At 37.9% G+C, this 14,343-nt stretch overlaps 1 protein-coding gene across 2 annotated transcripts; it reads left to right on the top strand.

The window, feature by feature from the left end:
• The first annotated feature begins 8,319 nt into the window (after positions 1-8,319).
• Positions 8,320-13,369, top strand: LOC118663663 (cell wall protein DAN4-like). Of its 2 annotated transcripts, XM_036323498.1 has the most exons (3): positions 8,436-8,673; positions 11,082-11,162; positions 11,990-13,369. In XM_036323498.1, the coding sequence occupies exons 1-3, from the start codon at positions 8,617-8,619 to the stop codon at positions 12,560-12,562; spliced, it is 711 nt and encodes a 236-aa protein (XP_036179391.1). In that variant the 5' UTR covers positions 8,436-8,616; the 3' UTR covers positions 12,563-13,369. The 2 variants fall into 2 exon arrangements, with proteins under 2 accessions (XP_036179392.1, XP_036179391.1); XM_036323499.1 differs by lacking the exon at positions 11,082-11,162 and having other exon boundaries at positions 8,320-8,673.
• Positions 13,370-14,343: the final 974 nt, after the last annotated feature.

The raw sequence follows: 14,343 nt of genomic DNA, 5'->3' as shown, positions 1-14,343 counted from the left end.
AAGAATGAGATCTGCAGATTCCACTGGGATAACCCCTTCTAACTCAAGGAGAGATAACCCCTTCTCATCACCAATGCCTGCCCCGACTTTCATCCCCATCTTGCTCTCTACTTTCTCTCTCCTAGTTCACCTGTTAATTCGTCCCTTTCTTCCTAACCTCTCCCACTGTGTCCTATGAAATACCTGTTACAAACTCTCTTACCTTTTTAGTTTCTTTCAACAGGGATTCCACCATCTTTTTGCCTTAAAGAACACTGTCTCTTTCCATAGGATAACATTTCCCTTTGTCTTTAATGACTATGACTCATTACTTCTTTGTAGCATGTTTTGACCACGTTGGGGATGTCAGTGGGGGTGAAGGGAAGGCAAGCATTCTAGTTGCTCATCATTGCTGGCAAACCATTACTTACCTTTTCTCACTAAAACTCATTATTTGAGACCCTTGCCATTTGGCTCTCCTACTTTCTAACCTCCCTGTGACCATCATTATGCAGTTCCTGGTCATTTTCATTTTCTCTACCGTCACTTTATGTAAATAGTGGTCATTTAGCCTCCAATAACCCATAGACCCTATCCTCTGCAAGAACAACTCCCCCACTAAAAGTTTAAACTTCAATTTTATACTCCAACCACAAACACTTCCTTTTCTGGATATCTCATTTTCTGACTCCCATTATATGTGTTCTTGGACTTCCTTGTGACCACTAATACCCCTTTTCATGAGCCCTAATCCAATCCAGGTCCACCAGTGCATGTTGAGGTGTCTTTGGAACATATAAGAAAGAGAATCTAATAGAGGGCAGATGTCTAGACTCCAGAGAAAGGTCTGGGTAGGAAGTAATGGTTTTGGAATTGCATTATCCACTAGATTTACTCTGGGGTCATTTATATCCACTAGATTGGAAAGTATGTTTTAAAAGTCTGAAAATCTCAAGTATTGACAATGATATAGAAAAACGGTCACCCTCATACACTGCTTGTAGGGATGCAGACTAGTACAAGCACTTAGGAAAATATTTTTGCATTTTCCAATAAATTTGAAATGTGCATGCCCTGTAACATAGCAACTCCTCTCTCTCTTTGTGTTTCTCTAGTAATAGCTATATCTATATCATTTCAAACACAGGTTCGAATACATGAGTCACTCATACGTGGATTTTTTTCAATAAATACTATAAATGTGTTTTCTCTCCCTTATGATTTCATGAACAACATTTTCTTTCTCAAGGTTGTTTCAGTGTAAAATTCAGTATACAATACATATAGCATAAAAATGTGTATTAATTGACTATTTATGTTACAGTAAGGCTTCCAGTCAATGGTAGACTATCAGTAGTTAAGTTGGGGGAGTGCAAAGCTATACCTAGGTTTTTGAGTGCACAGGAGGTCGGTGCCCCTAACCCTCAGGCCCCTGCCCTTCCTCCATCCCCCGGTGTTCAAGGGTCAACTCTTAGTGCCAGAAGACATGGATGAGATGTTCATAGCAGCATGGTTTGAAGTAGAAATTTCAAAATAGAAATAAAATAAATAAATAAATGCAAGTTCAGAAGCATACAGCTTAATACCTTTACCATTTATGTTTCTAAAAATGCAGGAGTATGTAGTCTAGCTATAAAGAAATAGAAGGGAATGATAACACATAATTTAAGGTTCTGGCAACTTCTGGAGATAGAGGATATTATAGGGGAATGTATAATGGGGCTTCAATTGTATTAGTGACTGCTATGTTTTATTATGGACAGTAGATACAGAGGTAGGTGTCTGTATTACTATTCTTTGTATTTTGATTGTTATAAATTTTTTGATGAATGTCAGGAAATATCTCCAACAATAACAAATGTAACCATTCTTCTACTTCCCCAACTCATGCCACTCTGTCAAAATGGGCTGCTTGAATCACTCTAGAAGGGGTAGTTTCAGCAGGTCATTGTAACAGTGATCACAAAAGCTCTGGGATTCATTTCAGTGCAGATTTGGTCTCGGACTCCATTTTCTGCTGATCAGGACAAAGCAAGAGATATACTGAAGTATAGCCATCCAGAAGGACGCAGGATTGAAAGGTTCTATCAAGTTGGCTGAAATGAGAACTTGGGAAACCTTCATTGTAATGAAACATTTTGCAGAGTAGATAGAATTCTCAGACCAGAAAAGTGACGCCTAATACTTGGGTGCACCAATTAACTCAAGTGCTCCAAGTCTGTTGGGCGTCATGTATTCCCAAACGAAACTCTTCAGTAATTACCATAAATCACGTATTTATGGAACTTTGTAACCTCAACCAGTAATTTATCAGTTAGTCATCCAGTATTGATTAAGTTCTTATAAATTATGCTGTTGGGTACTAACCACTCAGGAAATACATTTCAGAAATTGGCCTGGTCCCTGCCCTATTGAAATATATTTAATTACAATAGGTCGTGCTCAGTGCCATAGCAGAGCTTAGCTGGGACTACAATATCTTCAGAGAGAGAATTATAGTCACAGGATTAAAAATGCAGAAATCCGTAGGTAATTAAAGGGAGGACATACTTTCAGAAAAAGGTGTTGTCAAAAGAAAGGACATGTGTCAAATGTCAATTGTCTGTATTGATGAGAATTAGGAAAATGATTGTGGAGAATAAACAGCAGGAAGTCATCTGTTAGATATATAACCAAATATTAATTTGTTATAATATACAATATGTGTAGGCCAATTTCATAAAGTTCAAATAAAACATAAAAGTTTGGATGTTCATGTCATATTTGTCAAAATATTTATGCCCTGTATGTCATAACAAGAATGTTCAACAAACTTCCTTTACCTGTATTAAGCTCTTAATTAAATAATTGTTTGTTTGAAATTAGGTTAGGTTGTTTATAAGAACTTGAAAAAAATAATCTATAATGTAAAAACTTATATATTACAAATTGAAAGAGGAATATATATTAAATGTTCTGGAACAATTGGTTAAATGTTTGGGGGAAAAAATAAATCGAAATTGATTGCCAATGTACTAAAAAGTTAATTGTTGAAAATGAAAACATAAAAAGCAGAGATAATTAGCGTACCCTCCTAAGTTTTAAAAACTTCTGTAAGTAAAAATAAATTTCTTTATAAAACAGGAAAAAAAACTACAGAAAAAATAACTGCAACACATGGGGTGGGGGGAAGTAACTAGTATCTTGTAACATAAATATTTACTAGAAAAAAGAACACTAAACCACCAAGTCAAACTGCCATACAAAATAAATATGAGCGTGAATAAACATAAACGTGAACATGAATAAACATATAAATATATACCTATGAGTATTCTGTAAAGTGAATGTTGAATAATATGTAAATGGCTATTATATTGTTTAATTTCAGAGTATAAAACAAAGGACATGACTACACACACACACACACACACACACACACACACACACACCACACACACACACAACTTTTTTCTTGACCCAGTTAGCAAAGACTAAAAACATAGTCAAAGCGAGGAGAACGCAGTAAGCAGGGCGGCCTTGTTACATAGTTAGTGACGGTGCCATCCACTGTATATTAATGTCATATCTATAAGTGAAATGCCGGAATTGTTACTATTTTGTATATATGTGCACTTATATGCATATACGTTGTGTATATGTTTATAGTAAAGTGTGTCATTAATATTTGTTTATGTATATATTATTATATATGTACACACATTATAAAATAAAAATTAATTTAGCTAGAGTGTTTTAACTTCTAATATTTTAATCTATCAACTTTTTTTCTTACTCTACTGAGCTTCGGGATCACTTTCTCAGAATTCTACATTTCCCTATTTGGGAGTCCATAAGCAAGTCAACTAGCAATGGGAGAGAAGCAGAAATTGATCTTGTCTTTTGATTTTTAGCTGATTTTTGGCACCAAGAAGAAGCACAAATGATCCCAATAGCCATGCTCTCTGGACAACATATTTAATTTCTCTGCACTGTTATCAACTGCTTTGAAAAGTTGACATTTCTGGGATTTAAACTTGGCACCATAACTTTGACATATAGATAAGCTTTCCATCTCAGAGTATTTACAACAGAACCCAGAAACATACTCTCTCCAGGCCTTCTAAGGATTCTGAACAATTACATTGTGTGTGTGTGTGTGTGTGTGTGTGTGTGTGTGTGTGTGTGTGTGTGTTCGCGCATGCATCTGTGTATTTCCCTTGGGAATATACAAGGAGTGGAATTACTAGATCACAGTACTATATGAATGTCTTCCAATTTACTAGATAATGTCAAGTGTTTTCTAAATGGTCTCGCCAATTGAAACTGTTGCCTACAGTATATTTATTTGGGACTTCATTAATGACTTAATAAAGTTTTAGATTATTTCCAGTAAAAGTATTACATGTCTATGGTGAGGTTTACTTCTAGATACTTGTAAATTTCCAGTAATATTTCTTTAAGTTTTAGTTTTCTGAATATTATTGTTGGTATACAAAAACACAATTGATTTCTTAAATTATTTTTGTACTGATTTTGTATCTACTAATCTTGCTAAACTCTGACTCATTCTAATAGTTTGCTTGCCTTCTTATTTCTATGTTTATACTCATATGCAAATAGGAACAGTTTAACTTCTTCATATCATTAATTTGCTATTTTACTGCCCTGATTAGGAATTTCTGTACAATATTGCAGAGCAGGCGTCATAGTGGACATTCTTATCTTGTCACCTTTTCTTTTTACATCTCAACCCTTCCAACTGCAATTTCTTCCCTTCTGCTCTTTTGCATTTCTTTTAGTGAGTGTCTATTGCTGATAACTTTATTTTTTTTGCTTTATTTTTTAATTAAATCTTTATTGTTCAGATTATTACATTTGTTCTTCTTTTTTCCCGCCATAACTCCCCTCCACCCAGTTCCCACCCCACTTTCTGCCCTCACTCCCGACCCACTGTCCTCATCCATAGATGCACGATTTTTGTCCATTCTCTACTCGCATCCCCACATCCCTTTCCCCCCCAAGAATAGTCAGTCCATTCCCTTTCTATGCCCCTGATTCTATTATAATCACCAGTTCATTCTGTTCATCAGATTATTTGTTCACTTGATTTTTAGGTTCACTTGTTGATAGATGTGTATTTGTTGTTCATAATTTGTATCTTTACCTTTTTCTTCTTCTTCCTCTTCTTAAAGGATACCTTTCAGCATTTCATATAATACTGGTTTGGTGGTGATGAACTCCTTTAGCTTTTTCTTACCTGTGAAGCTCTTTATCTGACCTTCACTTCTGAATGATAGCTTTGCTGGGTAAAGTAATCTTGGTTGTAGGTTCTTGGCATTCATCACTTTGAATATTTCTTGCCACTCCCTTCTGGCCTGCAAAGTTTCTGTTGAGAAATCAGCTGACATTCGTATGGGTACTCCCTTGTAGGTAACTGCCTTTCTTTCTCTTGATGCTTTTAAGATTCTCTCTTTGTCTTTTGCTCTTGGTATTTTAAGTATGATGTGTCTTGGTGTGGTCCTCTTTGGGTTCCTTTTGTTTGGGGTTCTCTGCGCTTCCTGGACTTGTAAGTCTATTTCTTTCACCAGGTAAGGGAAGTTTTCTGTCATTATTTCTTCAAATAGGTTTTCAATATCTTGCTCTCTCTCTTCTTCTGGCACCCCTATAATACAGATGTTGGTATGCTTGAAGCTGTCCCAGAGGATCCTTACACTATCTTAATATTTTTGGATTCTTTTTTCATTTTGCTTTTCCAGTTGGGTGTTTTTTGCTTCTTCGTATTTCAAATCTTTGACTTGATTCTTGTGATCATCTAGTCTGCTGTTGGGAGTCTGTATAATATCCTTCATTTCAGTCAGTGTATGCTTAATTTCCAGTTGGTCCTTTATCATAACCTCAAGGGTCTGACTAGATTTCTTGAGGATCTCACTACATTTATCGGCGGTCTCACCAGTCTTTTCGAGGGTCTTACTAAATTTATCTGCAGCTTCTAGAAAGTTCTTGAAAAACCTTAATAGTGTGGTTTTGAACTCTATATCCAGTAGTTTCCTTTCCTCCATTTCTGTCATGTGTGTCCTGTTTCTTTGTCTCCGCATTTTTTTATGCTGCCCTGTGTTGATAAAGTGGTTTTCTGTGCTGAGTGTCCTCTAGGGCCCAGTGGTTCAGCCTCCCCAATTACCTGAGGAGGACACTCTTGGTGCACCCCCTTGTGGTCTTTGTGCACAGTCTTGTTGTAGTTAAGCCTTGATTGTTGTAGTTATCACTGGGAGGGATTGACCTCCAGGCCAATTGGCTGTGAGAATCAGCTGTGTCTGCAGTGGAAGAACTTCTGTGCTGGAGACACCCCCCCGGGGCAAGACTTGCTTCAATGGGGCTTTGGTGCTCACTGAGTCTGACCCCTGAGTGTGTCCTTTAAGGGTCCGAGGAGGTGCAAACTGGATGGTCCCACTTCAACCACTGGGCACACTCGCTCCTGGTTCTCTAGGGAGGTGCTAATCTAGCCTTTGCCTGAGGCTACCCAGCAAACGCCTCCATGCAGGGCTTGGGCGGGGCGGGTCTCACGGGATCAACAGGGTGGGGCTAGCAGTTATGGCTGCTCTCAGTCCTGCCCTCAGAGGCTCTGTTTCTCAATGTCTCGGTAATCGCTGCAAGCCCCTCGGAGAGAAAGCTGCCCTTGAGTCCAACCGATGTCAGACAGTCCCGCTTTTCCCGTATGAGTCTGGGTCCCTAGAGACTCGCCCAGAACTGGAGCTCAGAGCCTGAGACTCCCTCCCGATTGAAAAAGACAACCGTGCCCTCAGCCGCCAGCCCACTCCGTGTGCGCCTCTGCACCTTAGTATTTTACTTCCGCACCGCTCCTCCTCTGAGTCTCAGTCAGCTTTTCTCTGTCCTTCTAGTTGTAGAATTTCCACTCAGCTAGCCTTCCTGTGGTTCTGGATGATGTCTGTTCCGTCTTTTAGTTGTATTTTTGAAGTTGTTGTGCAAGGCAGCAAACTCTGGTGTTTACCTATGCCGCCATCTTGGTTTCTCTATTGCTGATAACTTTAAATAATCTGATTTAAGCTTTTTCACTGGTAGATATTTTTGTTGAGCATAGACTTCTAGCTCACCAGCAATTGTTTTTTCAGTGCATTGAAGGTTGTTGTCACTATCGTCTGACTTTCCCTTTTGCTTTAGAGAGGGCGTGTCTTTCTAATAAAGTGTAGTAGCCTATATTGAAGAAAAAAAGTTAGGGAACCAGCTTTCTAATGCTAACTTTGTCAGATATTTACTACTCTAAGATTTAGAGGACCACTGAGAAGTTTAGAATTATAATTTGAAAATCTAAAGTTATTCAACCATTACATAAGAGTGGGCTCAGATACCATCAGATGACACTGGATTAATAAGACAGGATTTATTTTGGCCACAAGGAAATGAAAGAAAGAGAAGGGAAGGAAGGAAGAGGTAAAGAAGGAAGGAAGGAAGGAAGGAAGGAATTAGCAACTAACAGTGACTTAAAAGATATTTACTGTTTGCTTAATTAGTACAGAGATTTGGAATTTATTTACATAACAGTTCATGAATATACCTGTTCCATACAAGAAGGCATGTCTGCTCTTAAGTTAGGGTATGTGTAAGTCTATTGATATTTTGGAAGTTTCTGTCACTAAGCATCCCCTAACCAAAGTTGTTGGCCTATAGGAAATGCATAACTAAAAAGAACTTTAAAGTCATTTTTTTTTCTCTAGTCTGTACTGCATACCATTTTGCCAGAGGGTCAGAGAGCATCACATCTCAGATTAATTGGAAACACCACCTCAATTTTGCTGTATCATGTACACTTCTATCTGTGAGAAATGAGAAAGAACCAAAGACATTCTTTTCAGTTCCTGCTCATCTAAAAGATTAGGAGTCATCAGCAACAGTGACAATTATTACCTAATCTAAATATAATGTGCTAACAAGCAGGCACGGTTTACTGTGGATAATCCTTGATTTATATAATTAAGAGCTACCAAAGTGTACTTATCTCTTATTTTTATTTTTAACTGTAGCTAAAGCCATTGTAATGTGTTTTTCCTTGTCCATCTCAATGTAGCCAGTGACTTATAGATAGTGCAGTAGAATTTAGTCACCATTCATCTAAATTTACCATGATCCAGTAATATCAATATTGTCTTTTTTTTTTTTTTGGAAAGTTTTAAAATTAGTCATCACCATAATCCCTCTGCTTAGCCACAGAATTCTGCAATCTTTATAATTAAGGAGTGGCTTTGTGAGCTTTTTTTAGAAGCAAAAATTAAATTCCTAACCTGTTAGAAATCAAATTTAAGGGATTTCAAGTAAGTTTTGTGAAATAAGGAGGGCAAGTGTTTATATCTGCTCAGAGTCATTCTCACAGTTGAGATAACATTCTACATGTCATTTCTAAAGGGAGCAATTTTTTCTGTTTATTTTTCTCCAACTAGTATCAATTTGTACTTTGGGATTGAAATTGGGATTTTTTTTTTTTTTTTTTTTTTTTTTTTAGGAAATGGATGCCTATTAGTTTACGTAACCCAGACTGAATAAATACACAGTTATTTAACATAAATCCAGTGTTTCCTAACTTCTAACCCAGAGAGTGAGCACAGGCATTGTTAGCATCGCATCTGGGATACCAGCACCCTCAGGATGGATGGAAAACAAGGGCAGCACGCTGGGGATACTGAACAAAATGCAGCTGAGCTGGTGAGTATTGCAAATAGCCTTTAATCTTTCATGTCTAATATTCTTGCTTTCGACCTTTAACCCTTCAAGAAAATTAAGTTGCACATCTTTGATGTTTGCTATTATAGAATCTGAGATTTTATTATCACTAATCACAAGTGTTGAGGGAGTTATTTAGTATGCCAAATAGTGCTCTCACATCACTTGGGAATTTTGCATTAGACTTTTCGCTTAAATTTTGATATTTATATCAGAAGACACCAGAAGACGAAATTTGAGTAGATGGTTTGAAATGTGTTTATAGCAAATATTAACAATATTATTTGTATTTCTGAATATTTTGATCCAATGAAAATATTTATTCTCATTGGCCTACTTGTACTTAAAGTGATAATTTATGAAAAATGTCTTACGGCAGAGGAACATATGCTTAAAATGTGTTACTCTAGTAATGCAAAAATTCTATTTCTTAGAACATATAAAGCGACTCATTCACAAACAAATCCTTTCATTTTACAAATGAGGAAAGTGAAACATTAGAAGTCTAGCTAGCCAGTGGCAGAACCAGAAATTAAACTCAAATTTCTCACATATAATCTATTCATTGTAATGGGCTACTTTTCAAATATCTGGACTACTATGTTCCTAACAAAGAAAAATAAATTTTATAATTAGCTTGAGGTTGTAGAACCAAGCCACAAGTGAAACAAAATAAATACAAGGCTAGGATTTGACATCAAATTGCTTTTCAACTTGAAGGCTGTATTTGGGGATTCATTAACGGTACCACCATAGCATTAATGGATAGCATGCCTTATGTGTGAAGGAAGCTGAAAAATGTCACTGCTTTAGTATCTTTTATACATTATTTTGTTTCTGTCTCCTTTTCATAATATATTAAATGAGCTGTGGTTATTCCATTAAGTCATATATTTAGTTAATTATGCTAAAAAACACGAACAGTAAAATCAACTTCTGAGACTGTGAAAGGAAATAGTTAGAATTTCCCATTTTTTTAGTAATCTGATGACAATCTCTTAGATCCCCCAAAACAAGGGGCAGGAGACATTTTTTTTAAACAATTATTCTATGATTTTAGAACATTTGGAAAATTACAAAGAAAGAGTCACTCATGATCCATCCCAGAGAAAACCACTGCTAATATTTTGCTTTCTGTCTCCTTTTACCCCAATCAAATGTAATTTTATTGTTGGTTGATTTATTTTGCCACATTAAATTTTTGTCTATTTTTTTTTCCTGTAAAATTTCCATAAAGCTCTTAATTAAAATTTAGAGCATTGAGAGCTTATGCTACTGAAACCTTCTATAAGAGGACATTTATTTAAGCTGTCTTTTTGTTCCTCAGTAAAGTTCCATGGTTTTCTTTATATAAGCCCTATGGTATTTTATATGCTTAACCATTTCATATGTTTTATTACTATTGCAGTTGCTAATACATACACACACACACAAACAACAAGTACTGTTACATATATTTTTCATATTTTGATATATGGGATTCTGTTTGTACACAATTATATTAAGTGGACATAATGCTAGTTTTATCTTCACATTTTCATTATTGCTCCATGTTGATGAGAACGTCTAATAAAACAAAATAAATGAACAAACAGAACAGGAGCAGACTCATAGGTGCAGAGAACATTTTGATGTTTGCCAGATGGGGAGGGGGTGGGGAGCTGGGTGAAAAAGGTGAAGGGATTAAGAAGTACAAATTGATAGTTACAGAATAAGAATGTAAAGCATAGCATAGAGAATAGAGTCAATAATATTTTAATAACTATGTGTGGTGTCAGATGGGTGCAAGATTTATCTGGATGATCACTTAGGAAGTTATAGAATGCTTAATCACTGTGGTGTACACCTGAAACTAATATAATATTGTATGTGAACTGTAATTGAAAAATAAGAAATGATTTACAATTTTAAAAATGGGAACAATATTACCTAATATTGGTGGTAGGAGATATTCTTCACTCCTGACTTTAAAGGAAGGTGCCTGACATTTCACTGTTATATATGATGTTGGTCATTGATTCGAGGTCAATATTCCTCACCACAATTGGGAATTATTTTTTTATTTTTATTTCTTTGAGATTTGTATTGTTTGTCTGCTTTTGTCACAACGGACTACTCAAATTTGTTGAATGACTCTTGAGCATCTACTGAAATGTTCATTTATTTTTCTTTTTTGATCATTTGATATGAAAAATGTATTTTTATAATTTATATCATTAAATCATTTTTAGGGTTTCAGATTCTCCTAGATTGATGAGTTCTTCATTTGATACATGTTAGAGTCATATAATTTTTAATATATTTTATATGTCTATGTTTCTGGTTCAAATAAACTTTCTTTAACCTCAAAAACCAGGGTTGGTTGTCTGTTTTAAATTCTTTCTCTGCAGTTACCCAGAAATCCATACTGTTCAAATTGCAGAACACACTGTTGTTGTAGATCGTCTCCTGTGACCTTCCAGCCGCAATGGGTAAGGTTTGAAAACTGGGGGACATGGGAAGTTTTCAGTAGTCCTTTGGCACAAAGGAAAAATGGAAAAATGGGACAGGTAGGCCCGAAACTCCTGCCCCCCCTGCAGGGCTCTCCTCTCCTTTAACCCTTCATTTGCTGCTGTCTTTTGGCTCTTCAACCCTTCTTCAGAGCTTCCCTCCACAATCTCTGGGCAAAACCTAGAACCTGCAGCCCCCAATCTTTTATCAGTGCTGTAGTCTGTTCCTTTAAGATCCCCTCCATACTAGAGATTTCCCATTTTAATGTCTTTCTAGGCTCAGTGAAAGTTCTTTCATTTATGGTTAATAGATAAAAATGTATTTAATAAATAATTCTATAATTATAAACTCTCAATAGATAATGTGAAAACAGGAAATAAAGATGAAAAAAAGAATATTTGTTAATTTTCCTCACCCAAACATAACCAATCTAAATGTTTTGATATGCCTACACATTATTTTTCTACCCATGAGGACTAATTAGATAATTTATATTGCAATGTTAGTAGCAGATAATAACTTAATGTAATATATTCCTGAGGCAATCTACTTGCATTTGAGATGACACCTTATTGCTTTACTGTGGAAGGGTAACTAAGAGGGAACATTTTGTTCTCATGGACTAGTGGACAAGGGGGGTGTGTGTGGGGGTGTTTTTGTGCTTATTTGAAAGACAGAGTGGAGGTTGATATGTTGTGCTTTAAATTATATCATTTGGAAAAGGTTAGCCTTATTCTAATTGCAGTCACTTACCTAAGCTGCTCCTATGTAATTTGCTGAAATATCCACCTACTGTAATCCTTTGCAGGTTACAGCAAAACCATGGTCACTCTGGAAAACATTTCTGGTGTGTCTGCTGGCCTGTCTAATTGCTACAACCCTCGTTGTTCTGGTCTTATATTTTGTTCACTTTGGCAAGCACACCATGGGTACAACCATCGTCATTCACACAGACGGAAAGTCCAGTCATGTGATCTGCAACCCTGGTTCTACCGCAACTCCTGCCCCCATGCCTGGTTCTACCTCATCTCTTGCCCCCACCACTAGTGCTACTACTTCTCCTGCCCCCACCACTAGTGCTACTGCTCCTCCTGCCCCCACCACTAGTGCTACTACTTCTGCCCCCACCACTAGTGCTACTACTTCTCCTGCCCCCACTACTAGTGCTACTACTTCTCCTGCCCCCACCACTAGTGCTACCCCATCTCCTACCACATCTCCTGCCCCATCGATCCAGACTGAATCTCAGAGCACCCCACCACCTGCCACTGTGCCCAATCAAAGCTCTCCTACCACGGTGCCTCCATCTACCATGCAGCCAGCTGAAACCACCACCTCGGAACACGAAGTCGAAATTGAAGATGACGAAGGACATTTTTGAGCCCTCAGCCCTCCTCAAGCCAGGCCAACACTTACTCTGAAGGAGGCATGTCTAAGCTGTTCCGTCTTCTCTTCCAAGAGATTCCACAGCATTTGTCTTCATGAAATCTTGCCCCTCTTGCTCAATCATTTGCTGGAATTCCCATATGGTGATGACTCAGTCTTGGGACCGCCAATGTTCAAATGATTGGAAAAGAAAAATTTCACTGAGCCTGGTTGACTCATCCAGCTGGGGACCCAGAGTTTTGTCTTCACCCCTTCTGTACAACCCACCTCATTTATCACCCATGAAGATTCCAGCTGCTGAAGAGGCCACCAGGTGGACCTGCTCTACTTCACTTCCTACATGTTGGGTCTTAAGCCAGTATTTGCCATCTGTTATTGATTATTTCTCAGTCTATTATCAGCATTTGTATCCCAATAGGGAAAGAAAGAAATGTCCAATCAAAGTGGCTAATGAACATGGCATGGATTATTAAGTACCTACTAATCATTTCAGAAGTGTTCCTCCTATGGGGAATGCAGAAAAAAGGGGGTAAGTCAGTAAGGATAGGAATAATCAAGGAAGACTTCAGAGAAAGGCTGAAAGTTGAAAGGGGGCAAACATTTGGACTTAAGTAGAGATAATTTAAAAAGAAAATGAGAGGGCTAAGGGGGTTTAAAAGATTTAAAATCAAAAGCACACTTGGAATGTAACAGGTGATGTATTTTCTATATTGTATCTTTTCACTAATATTGTCGATATTATTTTCCATATTTAATATTCTGCCTAATCTCTAAACCACTATAAACTACTACCTAGAAAATTTGAATGTTTAAATTGTTTTATACTTTGCACTATAACTTTGAGGGCACATGGCTTATAATTTGCTATGAAACACAGACTCTTGTTCAATATTACTTATACTACAGGCCTGGTGCAAGAAATTCGCCCAGCCTGCACCTTCTCCAATTGGGGACCCCTTGGGGGACATCTCTCTTACAATCCGGGACCACTGGCTCCTAACTGCTCACCTGCCTGCCTGCCTGATCACACCTAACAGAACCCCTAATGGCCTGATCACCCCCAAATGCCCCCTGTGCTGACCTGGTTGCCCCCAATTGCCCCTACCCCCCACCAGCCTGATCGCCCCTTACTCCCCCGCCACCCCCCACCAGCCTGGTTGCCCCTTACTGCCTCCCCCCCGCCCCACCGCCGGCCTGGTTGCCCCACACAGCCTGCTATTCGGTTGTTTGGTCACCCCTCATTAACCCCCCTGCTGGCCTGGTTGCCCCACACAGACCACTGCTCAGTCGTTTGGTTGTTTGCCTGCCAGCCTGATCACCCCCTAACTACTCCCTGCCAGCCTGATTGATGCTTAACTGCTCCCCTGCCAGCCCAATTGTCCCCACCTGCCCTCCCCTGCCAGCCATCTTGTGGTGGCACCTTTGACGACATGGGGGTGGCCATCTTGTACGAGGGTGTGATGGTCAATTTGTATATTACCTCTTTATTATATAGGATTCTAAGTGCTTGATACTTAGTAAACATGTAGAAAGATTTCAATCTGGAAAAGGCTAGAGTGAAGCAGTCTTCCCATTCCACCCCCATCCTCAAAACTCCACAACAGGAAATAAGAATGTACATTTCCCTCCCTCCCCCCAGTATAGTATTAAATCAATTCATTTCTATTGTACTTTTGATTTAAATACTTGTGAAAAAGAAAGATTCAATTTACTAGGTTAAGATGTGCTTCCCTAGATGACTTAAACTTTGCTTTGTGATTTAAAAGTAAGAAGAGC

The sequence above is a fragment of the Myotis myotis genome, unplaced genomic scaffold, assembly GCF_014108235.1.
Source record: "Myotis myotis isolate mMyoMyo1 unplaced genomic scaffold, mMyoMyo1.p scaffold_m19_p_9, whole genome shotgun sequence".
In the NCBI taxonomy this organism is placed as follows: Eukaryota; Metazoa; Chordata; class Mammalia; order Chiroptera; family Vespertilionidae; genus Myotis; species Myotis myotis.
Note: the sequence above shows the minus strand (reverse complement) of the source record. Positions and strands in the feature narration are given on the sequence as shown.

Bases quoted from the DNA above. Each gene is read 5' to 3' on its own strand.
- LOC118663663 (XM_036323498.1), top strand. From the start codon at position 8,617: ATGGATGGAAAACAAGGGCAGCACGCTGGGGATACTGAACAAAATGCA. The intron at 8,674-11,081 runs GTGAGTATTGCA...CTTTCTCTGCAG, and splicing joins AACAAAATGCAGCTGAGCTG to TTACCCAGAAATCCATACTG. The intron at 11,163-11,989 runs GTAAGGTTTGAA...AATCCTTTGCAG, and splicing joins TGACCTTCCAGCCGCAATGG to GTTACAGCAAAACCATGGTC.